This window comes from Pezoporus flaviventris, unplaced genomic scaffold (genome assembly GCF_033815535.1).
Source record: "Pezoporus flaviventris isolate CSIRO_AGI_PZ_B2104156 unplaced genomic scaffold, CSIRO_AGI_Pfla_v1 ptg000045l, whole genome shotgun sequence".
In the NCBI taxonomy this organism is placed as follows: Eukaryota; Metazoa; Chordata; class Aves; order Psittaciformes; family Psittacidae; genus Pezoporus; species Pezoporus flaviventris.
In genome coordinates this window covers 16,643,493-16,656,358 of record NW_026892593.1, presented here as the reverse complement: position 1 = coordinate 16,656,358, position 12,866 = coordinate 16,643,493, and the positions used below count along the sequence as shown (strand labels likewise).

General features: G+C 40.8%; 1 protein-coding gene across 1 annotated transcript in view; it reads right to left on the bottom strand.

The window, feature by feature from the left end:
• MOV10L1 (Mov10 like RNA helicase 1) overlaps positions 1-10,297 on the bottom strand; it is a 32,599-nt gene extending 22,302 nt beyond the window's left edge. The window contains exons 1-6 of the mRNA XM_061467075.1: positions 10,210-10,297; positions 8,551-8,735; positions 4,122-4,272; positions 3,602-3,714; positions 2,586-2,776; positions 161-301 (exon numbers count right to left, since the gene is read on the bottom strand). Of these exons, the coding sequence (XP_061323059.1) occupies positions 161-301; positions 2,586-2,776; positions 3,602-3,714; positions 4,122-4,272; positions 8,551-8,735; positions 10,210-10,297 (869 nt within the window). The remainder of the gene's footprint in view (positions 1-160; positions 302-2,585; positions 2,777-3,601; positions 3,715-4,121; positions 4,273-8,550; positions 8,736-10,209) is intronic.
• Between the last annotated feature and the right edge of the window lie 2,569 nt (positions 10,298-12,866).

Genomic DNA, 12,866 nt, shown 5'->3' with positions numbered 1-12,866 from the left:
CCTAAAGACATTAAATTCAATATGGAATTCTCTTTAATTCCAAAGTATTTCGGGGGTTATTTGAAGACCATGAACCACAAGACTGTATGAAAGACAGGTTTACAGACTATGGAGTGATAGAACAGAAGAAAGCAACCTTAGAACAATCAGAAAGGCTTACTCTATCCAAATGTTCATTCTTTTATACTCCCCCTGCTTCAGAGTTCCAAAATTAGTCATTCTTGACACTTCTAACCCTCCTTTGTCTCTCATTAAGTCTTCATAAGGCTCATCCATACTGACTCCATTAGAGTGAAATTGTCTGTAAAAATAATTTTAGCTGGTAATTTGAAAACAGAGACTCAACAAATGTCTTTCAGCAGAAGTTTTAGAACCACTATACCAGAGCACAGGCACAACATTCAGGAAGAAGCAGGTGAGAGGCTACTTACAATTCCAAGACAACTTGATTACCTTTACTAATTTAAGCAGCAAATTGAAAACAAGCCTGAAGCTGTTACAGATCTCCTTGGGAGCTGAACCAAGACACAACAAAGAACAGTTCTGGGTTAGCACTGGAGCTTAAGAGATAAAATGACTAGACTGGAAGTGTTTTAATATGTACCCCAAGCACTTACGTCTTCTGCTCACTGCTACAATCTGAAAGCAGCAAATGGAAAAGTAAGTTCTTAAAAAGCAAAAAAAAAAAAAAAAGAAAAAAATCAAAAAGCACCCTTAAGAACTACCGCACATACTACTGATGAAAAATCATGAAGCCAAAGTCATACGCTCTTCCCTGAGACAGTGACCAGAGCTCTCTCAGTGCCAGCTACCTGCAGAAACAATTCAAAGAATTGCCTCTATTCTACCATTCAGAAACTACTCTGTTAGATAAAGTGGCAAGAAAATGACTTGGAAGCATTTTAAGTGTCATTAATATCTGCACACCATAAGTTTTCCTTACTTAGTCAAAGAATTGCAGAATCATAGAATAGTTTGGGTTGGAGGGGACCTTAAGGCTCATCTACTTCCACCCCTCCTGCCACAGGCAGGGCCACCTGCCACTAGACCAGGCTGCTCAAGCCTCTGTCCAGCCTGGCCTTGAACACTGCCAAGGATGGAGCATTTACGTCTTTGGGCAGCTTGTGCCAGTGCCTGACCACCCTCTCAATAAAGAACTTCTTCCTTATAGTTCACCTAAACTTCCCTGTTTAAGTTTGAACTCATTACCCCTTGTCCTGTTGCTACAGTCCCTAATGAAGGGTCCCTCCCCAGCATCCTTGTAGGCCCCCTTCAGATACTGGAAGGCTGCTATGAGGTCATCTAATATAATAAAGTAAAAAAAACAAAAAACAGCTGTGGTCATTTTCTATTAGCTACATCAATTTACTAGCAAAGCCCACTAGATGTCTCCCACTGCAGCTTAAGCAACCTCAAGTTTTTGATATGGTAGGAAATAAAGTAAACCTGAGAAATCAACCTGAAAGTGTACTTTTGTAACTTGGCTTTAGTAAGCATTTTCTGTATAAAAATCCATCATTAAAAATTGGTCCAATTGGAAAACAAGTGAACAAATTGTACTATTGTGCAAAGTGATGTAAAAACTTCAAGCTTTATTTAAGTATAATTTAAGTCTATTGCATCCATTTTCTCCAGTGAAAACTGCTTATTCCATTCTTCACAGTTCCTGGCAAGATCTCCAAAAGACACTGTTGGAGAGGTATCCGGATGCCCTTTTTGCTCTCCTTAGGACTTTCAACTTTGTCAACAGCTTATTTTTGCCCTGCACAATCACACTCAGTAACCCTACCAAAGTCTTGTTAGCACTGAGTGACACATTTTACAGGTAACAGCCCTATCTATACACATTTGGCCTGTGCTTGTGCTTTTCACAGAACAGACACCCAAACGCGCAAGCCAAACTCCAGATCTTTGCTGCAGAACTGCTACTGACTAGTCGTTCCTTTCCACATTTACGTAGTTGTTTATTCCACAAAATTTTGCTGCTTCTCCTTAGTGATCATCTACTTTTTTCAACCTTTTCTGCCATCTGTCCAGATCCACTTCACATCCCATATAGTCTCTATAGTACCTGCACAACCTCTCAGTTTGGTATGTGCAAGCCCAAGAATCTCTACTCCTCAGATCACTGAACTACTCTTGTTTAGGACAGATACCTGAAGACTACTACAACTTAAGCAAAATGGATTAAGGATACAACTATTTTACATCAGTTTTGCTGAGAATGGTTTTCAAGAAGCAAAATCCTCACTAGAAGAACACAGAGGAAACACAAGGTAAGAGCATGAGCATGGCATTTTTCTAACAAAACCATCAAAATTCCAACTGTGCCTAGCATTATCCATGAGCTGCTACTGGTTTTGTTTCTCTAGGCATCTTCACCTTCCGGAAAGGAAGAAAAAAAATCAAGGGCTAAATTGTATCACACTCTGATCTTCCCATCAACTAGTCAACTAGCCTTCTAGTCAACTAGTGATAACTCACAGTATTCCTTGCTTTACAGATGCAGAAGAATTTAAGCTGCATAACTGCAATTAATCTCTAGTTGTTATTAAGTGGAAAGAGAACAGAAGAATGAACATTACCCATCTTGGCTGACTGGCACCAAGCAGAGAGCTCTCCAAACGTAACACGACTGAGTGCTCTCCACCACAACTGCGTTCACTAGATCATCTTCACACGGTGAATAGCCATCAGGAAGTCTCAATGAATCCAAAGTAAAAAATATACTCTCATTTACTGCACCACTTCTTCCACAGATGCTGGAAATGCGAGCCTGAAACAGTTTGTTATTCACTGTTACTGAGTATTATCTGCTTAAGCTAGCTACCATTACCAACCATTGCAGTTTTTTCCTGCAACAATCATTCCAGCATTAACAGAGCCGCATTCTGAAGTTTCAGTTGCTCACAGGAGGTAAACACACAGATCTAACCTAGAATCACTGTGCTCATCTTTAGATTTAGAAATGTAAAGAAACACAACTACTTCAGATAAGCATGAGGTTTCACCGAAATGATACTACAATATGTATATTTGACTTAATCATACCTATCTTGTGACTTACCAACTTATTTAGTTTATACTTCAACATTACCAGTCATAAAAAATTTTTTCCTATGCTTGACATGCAAATATTATTCATTATCTACAGATAAGGCAAATACAATAAACCATAAACCTAGTACATGTATTACTAGAGGTAACAAGTAGTTTCAGTAAAATGAAAAAGGGGACAACAGTTGCCTTCAAGCCAAAACGCTTGGATAAATTAAAACAACATAAATTTCAAAGTCATTACTTCTCAAAGTTTGAAAAATACACTGGTTGTAATGAGGATGCGTGTAAGTAAAACAGTAAGCATCCAACAATTGATAGCCTGTAAATAAGTAACTCATCCTGTTCTAACAGAGTGCACGTGCTTTTTCAAAAGGCTTTGTTATTTTAGACATACTCTTGTAAATGGATGAGGTGATATGCTTTACCTTTTAATTAAAGATGTCTTACAGAAGATCTACCCATATCAGCAACTTAAAACCACTTGCAAAACCCCACTTCAGACAAGATTCCTCTTGCCAAAAATAATATACAGAACATTTACCTTGTTTACTTGCTTATATCTCAAAGGCTTTACAGCAACTGCTTCACTGTTCCAAGTTGTTGGGTTAATAAAATATTTTGCTTGCACACAGTCACCTTCATAAGGTTCGAAGCCTATGTAAGACAGAACATTTCTCAAGTTTAATTGCAACTGATGTCTTCTGCATTACTCTCATGCAGAACTAATTTAAGTTAAATAAAATAACCAGCCAGAACAACGCATCATTCAGATCCAGCGAGTTCAAACTTCTCTTAGCATTTCTTTCCCCAACAGGTTATGACAAACTACGCAAGAGATGCTAGTGGAAAAATACACTTGCATGCCCGTAACTTATGCTTATATGACTGCATGCCAGTTATGAAGAGGTAGCTTTCTTCAACCAAACCCCATGTTTGTTTCACTGCATACATGCTATTAGAACTTATTTGGGATGTTGAATGCAAGTTTATCAGAAGATATTTCTATTATACATATAAAAAATTAAGGAAGAGCAAGTAAGAAAAAGAAATCCCCTACACACCTTCACAGACATCTTCCATTGCAAAAAATGTATTGCAATTAATATAGCCACCATTCTTAGAGACAGAGGTAATATTTCCAATTAATGTTTTCATATTTTGTTCAGGAGCATCATCACTGGAGTCTCCCCAGGTATTTTGGGCAGCATCTACCTATTAATATGAAAAATCCCAACATTCAAACAGCTGATACTTAGGCTTGTATGTTAAACATATATTAGTACAATAAATACCATAATTTAAACAGCTTACGGAAGTCAAGCTCCTCATTAGACGTTTCTACGCTCACTGTCGCTGTTCATTTTTGTACACAAAACCCATAAACAGTAGCCACTAACTTCTTTTTTAAGAAGTCTGCTGGATACCGCAACACTGACAGCTACTACAGTTTCATGCTGATTGTCAAATATCTCATGCCTCTCTTGCTTTAGTTCTACTTAAGAATTTTCTTCATATTGCAAAGAGGACCACTGCCCTCCCAGCAATCTGACTGCACACAAGTGGAACCAGGACGTCACTGTTTCAGAAAGAAAAAAGTATGTTTTCAAGATGTTATTTATAAACAGTAGGTATTTCAGACTGCCATTAATAATCTGAAAAAAAAAAAAACCAAACCAAAAAACCCAAAACTTCAAGAACTGCTTCATATAGACTCCCCATATCACCACCTCAAATGTAAGTTTACTTGCTTAAACAGTCCTCTGCAGAACACCAGCTATAAAGCATCAGTGCATGTGATTTCCCTCCACCCCCACCTATGTTGGGGCAAGTATATAGCATCTCTGCTTTTAATTACTAGAATTCTTAGAACTGCGAGTTCTCTTTATTGCTCCCAAAGAGCCACCACCATCATGGGTTCAAGCTTCAGAGGCTGTGCGGTCTCTCTCCATCTGTGGAGTTTCCATGACCTGGCTGGATAAAGCCCTGAGTCACCTGGATCCAACTACAAGCTGACCCTCCTTTGAGCAGAAGGTTAGACTAGAAACTTCCTGAAGTCTGGTCCAATTTCAACTGTACTATGATCATAACTTCTATATAATCTGTTTTGTTGAACGTAAAAAATATTACCATTTAAGATAGTAATAAATAGCTTAGGCCTACCTCTACTCCAGAGTTTGCAAACATTACTGTTAAACTATATGTAACCATTTATTCTTTAGTCAACATTGTTATATCGCATTAAAAGAACCATTTCTACATGATATTTTTTTCAATGACCTTAAAACTCACTTAAAAAATACAGAAAAAATTATGTTTTGCTGCAGTCTGACAGATACTATCTTCACATTCACCAAGAACATCCAAGAATATCAAACTTTCTCCTAAGCAATTTGTATGGCTTCATATGGACAGAATCCAAATAAGCAATTACACTGCTCCACAGAAGACTAGTAAATTTACATTTAAAATTAGATATGGAATTATACTTGCAAGTACACTTAAGGAAATGCTTTCAACAGGGAAAACACTGAGCAGAGGGCCACCCAAGGCTGATCATGCTCTTCCTTAACATAGGTAATACAGAAAACACAACTGACACCAAAGAAGTTTTAATTGTGCCTTCCAGATTCTCCGCAAACCTACATGCTGGCAGTATTCAGGCTGTAGGGCTTGCACTCACTTCTGAAATCTGAGCCATATCTTTAAGGTTACTTCAACACCAAAAGTTAAGAGGCAATATTCAGTTTTCTTGGAAGAAGATAGTATTGGTGGCCAAGCACAACTCTGTATACTATTTAATGATTATGCTCATCAGGAAGCTATTTTATTTTCTTCTAAGGGATTAAAGAGAGACTTCCCTCTGCCCCCCCAAAAGACTATGACTGGAATGCTGTCAGCTGTTTTGAGCAAACTCTCAAGGGCATCTCAAGTTTGTGCTACTACATGGAAAGTAATTCAAGAATTATCAGAACACAGAATTAGTTCAATTTTTTAACCAAGCACCTAGAACAGACCCTTTTAGAGAAGGGAGACTAGTGCTGTTCTTCTGTAATTAAGGGGTTTACAGCAACACAGACAAAATCTTGGGACCAAAAGTGGCAGCCTTAGACTCCTTATGCAGGAAGTCCATTACAGTCATGGTTGCTCTTGCCCAGGAGTAACTTTGATGCCTTTTTCCCACCTTCCCCTCCTTCTCACATTCTTGAGAAGAGCACTTACACCATTTTCCTTTTCATTTGCAGAAGCTCACATACTACTGTGTACTTTGAAGAAATCTTTGTCTCTCAGCTTATTAAATCAAGAATGCCTTTGGATCCTGACTTTCTATGGAGTCCAGTCAACTTTAGGCACAAGTTTGGCTTTAAGCTGCTCATCCAGCCAAAAACTACATTGCCAGAAAGATCTTCTGAGATGCCCACAGGACTTACAACTGTCCTGGTTTTGGCTGGGATGAAGTTAACTTTCTTCCTAGTAGTTAGCAGCGCTGTGTTTTGGCTTTATCCGATGTTGATAAAGCACCTGCTGGCTGTGTTTAAAGCATGACAATGACTCATCGCAAACAGGAACAAGATAAATCATTACATTTATCCCCAGTATTTGGAAAAGGCCATTATCTAGCACATACAAAAAAGCATCCCACAACTGCTAAAATATCCTAGTTGCTGTGGAGCAACTTGTGCAGTTTCTCAGTTACCAGGTTTATGTATTTTGGAGTGATGACAATATTTCAACAGTATTGTGAAAATATGTCAGTCAGATGGAAAACAAGGAAGGAGAAAGACTGAAATGAACATATTTTTTGACTGCGTGTGAGAGTACTATTTTACCAACCAGCACTGAATTTGCTTGCTGGACTTCCTGTATTTAGTCTCATAAAGTCATTCTTACACTTAAAAAGCAAACAAAAAAACAAAACAAAAAGCAAACAGACATACACAAAAGTTATCTTACAAGACACTAGGGTTCTCATAGAACTAGAGCTGCTAATATTTTAGAAATGAGCCTTCTCTTTCACTTTCATGTTTCATTTTAGACCACACAACAAAACTTGCTCCCCACTAACATTCTTTCCTCAGTTCTATTTAATCAATGAGAGACTGCACTGTTTTCAAAATTAGACCTATTTTGCCAAGAAAAAAATCCCTTCAATTTTGTATGTAACTGCAGTTCATTTTGCAACTTAATATTGCTTAGTATGAAACATCTTATTTACTTCAGGAATTACTGCTGTTTTGAGTTAAAGGAAGCACGGGACAGAAAAAAATAGAAACAGGCAAGATTTAAAATCTTCCTGAAATAAATTATTAAAAAACAGATGCCAAACAAATCCAGAATAAAAAACCCCACCTATAAGCAACTCCCAGTAGACAATTAACTGCCAGCATCTCAGAAATAGTTTTCATGAGATTAGTTATTCCAAAACCAGCAACAGATCCTAAAAAAAAGCCTGTGCAAGTAACAGGAGTAATCCATTTCTTCAGTAGTCTACAGATGTCACAAATATGTTTGCTGATTACATTATTTATAGATGGCATGAGCTGGTAAGATGCTTCATTACCCAATATTCATTTACTAGAAAGCTCAAGTTAACTTTTAAACTAGTTACACTGTGATTTGCTCTATAAAAGCAGCTCAAGCTTTGGCCCAGACTGTGGTCAGGGTGCGTTTATGAGATGAAGTACAGTAATCTAGTGCTGTACTTAAAAGTATACTGCAGCTAAGCCAGCGGGTACATGCCAGGAAGATGGGATCTGTATCACTCCGTTATCAACTGCTTCTGCACTGCTGTCAGTCCTCCAAGCACCAGCTGTATTTACGTAGTATCTAAATGCAGAAGGGTCATCAGACTCAGCTCCTCAGCTGGATTATCACAGGCACCTCAGAGCTGAGCCTGTATGATCAAAAAAATCATGGTAGCTTAAAGATGTGACAATGTGTAATCAAGCTTGAAGTAGGTTTACAAATGAAATAGTAAGCAAAAAGGTATCAAAATCTCAATTTTATAACTCCACATGACAGTAAATTGCCTTTTTTTTTTACAATGGAAGTTTTCAAATTTATGTTTTTATTCACTTCTATGCAAAAAGAGTAAACTTGCAGCCCATTTTTATTTTTTTTATACATTCACGCAACAATAAAATTGACTTTGAAACTCAAAAAATGTTAATACACAGAGGTTTGACCTACATTTGATTAAGCAAATTCTGATGCAATTATCTCAACCAATAGTTTCATAATGGTTGAGGATACAGGTCTAGATGCTCAACCAATCTAGACCTATATTCAGAGAACAAATATTAAAGGCACATTTTAAAGGAGATGGAATAAAATAATAATAAAATACCAAACCAATTTATCACCATTAGATGAGGAGCTGGAAATGTCTTCTATTTTGTAGAATTCATGAGACTATAACTATATTAACTTTCAAAGAAAAGTCTCAAGGGATTTACAGAGCAAGTGAGACTACTATTTATCTTCACCTCTTACCCTGATAGCCTTCAAGCCACCTGATGTTTTATCCTCTTCAACAGTGGCAGTAACTTCCTGTCCAACGGTCAGGGGCACAACTGTTTTAACAGCATCCTTTGTGAATATTATCATGTCATCTATCATCCCATAATCATAGCAAAATCTTGTCACAACTCCTTGAACAGTTTTTAATTCTTTATCACCTGCAGCCAGAGGAAAAGCACTGACATGAAACCAAATTGTTTCAGTTTACGGAACTATGCAACAAGTAATGAATGCTACTGAAAGTCCTACCCTTCCTATAAAAAGGACATTCTCTTCTCAACTGAAGATACCAACAGTTGCCAACTAATTAGTTTCACATTTAAGTCTTAAATTCTCATGGCAACTTATGGTTTCAAACAATTAAGAGAGCTAGTTAAATACAAACTACATTGTAAAAACAACATTCTTCAAGCCACATAAAAAAAAAAAATCCTAGAATATCTCACGTTGGAAGGGGCCCACAAGGATTGAGTCCAACTCCCTACTCCTTGCAGGACTACCCAGAACTGAACTATATGACTAAGAGCATAATCCAGACGCTCCCTGAACTCTGACAGGCTTGGTGCTGTGACCACTTCCCTGGAGATCCTGTTCCAGTGACTGACCATACTTCCAGTCAAGCACCTTCTCCTCATGTCCAATCTGAACTTCCCTGATGCAGCTTCACCTTGCGTCCTATCACTGGTCCCATGAGAGATCAGCACCTCCCACTCTGCCACCACCCTCCTTGAAGACTCAGCTGCTCCTCATAAGACTTGTGCTCCAGACCCTTTTTACCAGGTTAGTTGTTCTGCTCTGGAATTTCTCCAGCATCTCAATGTCTCTCCTGTAGCCAGGGCCCCAAAAGTGAACAAATGATGTAAGATGCAGCCTCACAAGTGCTGAGTACAGGGGGGCACTTATTTCCCTAATCCTGCTGGCCTCGAATAAAGGATGCAGATTTTCATTAGCCCTCCTTTTTGTTAACATATTTATAGAAAACACTGTTTGTTGTCTTTAACAGCAGTAGCCAGATTAAGGTCTAGCAGGGCTTTGGCCCTTCTAATTTATTTCCTGCATAGCCTCACAACATCCTTGTAGTCCTCCTCAGTTGCGTGATCTTTCTTCCAAAGGTCACAAACTTCCCCCCGCCCCCCCAGTTCCAGCCAAAGCTCTCTGTTCAGTCAAGCCAGGATTGACCCATTTCAGGTGTAGAAGCCAACACTTAAATATATATATATTCAAATACATTGAAAAGCCCAAGATAAAATAATACCCACAAGCTAAAAAGCTTCTCCCAAAAGCTCTGGGTCAACAGCTATTTTCAAGATTTTCCGGAACAAGAGCAAGTGTCACGGTTTAAGCTCAGCTGAACCTCAGACAGAAAGTTCTCAGCATTACTCACATGGGGAATCCAACACACTTAAAACACCTATACTGAAAAAGCAAAAAGTGCTGCTAGGCGCACTCCTGAACGCTCTGCAGTCAAAAGGCTGCCTTCTTATCTTGAATCCCTTCCTTAAGTAAGCAGGTCTTCACTCAGCCCGCTCGTGTGAGGGGCCAGACCACCAGCACCCTCAAAGATCTGAAGCTGCACTCACGGCCCGCATGGCTTCAGCGACGCGAACCCACGAGGCGCCCAGGAACCCCTACCTGACGCCGCACATGTCTCCTCTCCTCCTTCCTCGCCATCCGCGCGCCTCCAGAGGTAGGCCAGCACCTTGCCGAGGAGGGCGAACATGGCCAAACGCGCCCCGCAACAAACACCCCCCAGCTCCCCCTTGCTACAGCTGCGCTTCGAGTCCCCACGGCGGTGCAGACCAATCACGCTGCTCGCTCCCGGTCACGTGAAAGAGTAGTGTGCCGTGACGGGCTCCATGCAGCAGCTGGTTGGCGGGGGAGGGGTTTCCTTGGGCCAGGGTCATGTGACACCGAGCGGGGCTGCTCCGCCTACCGCGGCCCTCACGTGGGGACTTGGCGCGTGGCGGGTACCGGCGCCTTATGAGAGGCGGCACAGTGGCTTCGGCAGGTAGGGCCGAGCGGTGGGACCGCTGTCAGAGCGGATGCTGGGAGGAGTCTTTCATAGGATTATGGAGTATCAGGTTGGAAGGGACCTCGGGGATCATGCAGCCCAACTTTTCTTTGCATTATAGAATCTAGAATCAGAATAGTTAGGGTTGGAAAGGACCTTAAGATCATCTAGTTCCAACCCCCCTGCCGTGGGCAGGGATGCCTCACACTAAATCATATCACCCAAGGCGTCGTCCAGCCTGGCCTTGAACACAAACAGGGATGGAGCATTCACAGCCTCCCTGGGCAACCCATTCCAGTGCCTCACCACCCTGACAGGAAAGAATTTCCTCCTTACATCCAATCTAAACTTCCCCTGTTTAAGTTTTAACCCGTTACCCTTTGTCCTGTCACTACAGTCTCTAATGAAGAGTCCCTCTCCAGCATCCCTGTAGGCCCCCTTCAGATACTGGAAGGCTGCTATGAGGTCTCCACGCATTCATGACCTAGACAGGATAGCCCAGTACTGTGCCCAGTGGGATCTTAAAGGTATCCAGTGCTGGGGAATTCACCTCTTCCCTGGGGAGAAGGTTATAATAATCAGCCATTATTCCAACGGCTGATTGTTCTCATAGTGAAAAGTTTTCTTCCTGTGTCCAGTTGGAATATCACCAGAGGTAACTTGTGCCCATTACCCCTTGTCTTTTCCATTTTACTCCTTGTGAGAAGGGAGTTTCCATCTTCTTTGTAGCCTCCTTTTAAATACTGGAACATGGTGTTAAAAGTTTTGCCTGAGGCTGAGCAACACCAGCTCTCTCAGCCTGTCTTCACAGGAGAGGTGCTCCAGCCTTTGTGGCCCTCCTCTGGGCCTACTCCAATAGCTCCATGTCCCTGTTATGCCGGGGGTCCCAGAGCTGAACGCAGTACTGCAGGTGGGGTCGTACCACAGCGGAGTAGAAGGGCAGGATCACCTCCTTCGACCTGCTGGTCACACTCCTTTTGATGCAGCCCATGATACGGTTGGCTTTCTGGGCTGTGAGCACACAGTGAAGCCGGCTTATGTTGAGCTTCTTGTCAACCAACACCTCCAAGTCTTTCTCCTTGGGGCTGCTCTCAATCCGTTCTCTCTTGCTGTGCTTGGGATTTCCCTGACCCAGGTTCAGGACCTTGCACTTCACATTGTTGAGCTTCATAAGGTTGGCATCAGCCCACCTCACAAGCGTGTCAAGGTCCCTCTGGATGGCATTCCTTCCTTCCAGCGTATCAACCGAACCACACAGCTTGGTGTCATACTTGAATACTTGCTGAGGGCGCACTCAATCCCACTGTCCATGTCAGCGACAAACGTTGAACAATGGTCCCAACGCTGATCCCTGAGGAACACAAGTCATCAGTAGTCTCCACTGGTCTCTAATCTCAGTAGCAGCCAGTTTCAAAATCATAGAAGAAGTTGTAGATTATTATAGACTTGGTTAAAAGAAAAGAAAGAAAAAGTACTTTTGTCTTTATATCATTAATGCTGTGGCTCTAGAGGAAGTCAAATTTTGTTGACAGTTGCTTACTATTTCCGTAGTTGACATTTTTACCAGGTCTCTTCACACACTTTAGGTGTCTTGTGTAAGCCCTCTTTAGATTCTGTTGAACAAAAAGCGTTTCACAAAACATAGTTCTTGAGTTGATGAGCTTAACATCCCAGTAATATAAGTGGAAAGTGCCTCATATGACTGTTACAGGAGGTGCTTTAGGAAGTTGGGCAGCAGTGTATACTTTTATAGGAAACTGCTTCACACCTGTTGTAGAAAGGCAACATGGTCTGTGATTAGAATCAGACTAGAGTAGCAGTTGTCTTTAGCAACCTTTTATTTTCTACTTGTATGGTTAGCTCAGCATTATTTAGGTAAGGAATGGCTAGGAGTGCATTGCAGATTGTTAACTCTTTTAGAGTTCTGTAGAGTTGCTAGACTGGAAGAAATTCTGGTTGCCAGTAATTACACACAGGTTCCAGTGTCTTGCTCTGGAGTAACTGAGATGAAACTGATGGGAGGAGAAATGTATACGAATGTCTGTAGTCAGTGAGCTTTTTAGAAAGGTGCTGAAGGAGCCACAGCCTCCACTTCTAGATGTATTCATTTAAAGCATTTTAACTGCTGGTTTCTCTGAGATTCAGTGCTCTGTGTTTCTGCGTTTAGGTTTGGGAACATGGGTGTGAGCCTGGGTTCAGTGCTAGGGAAACTGGTCCAGGACAGAATCATTTTTTATTAATTACTGATACAAAAGCAGGACTATGACAAGTTTATGTA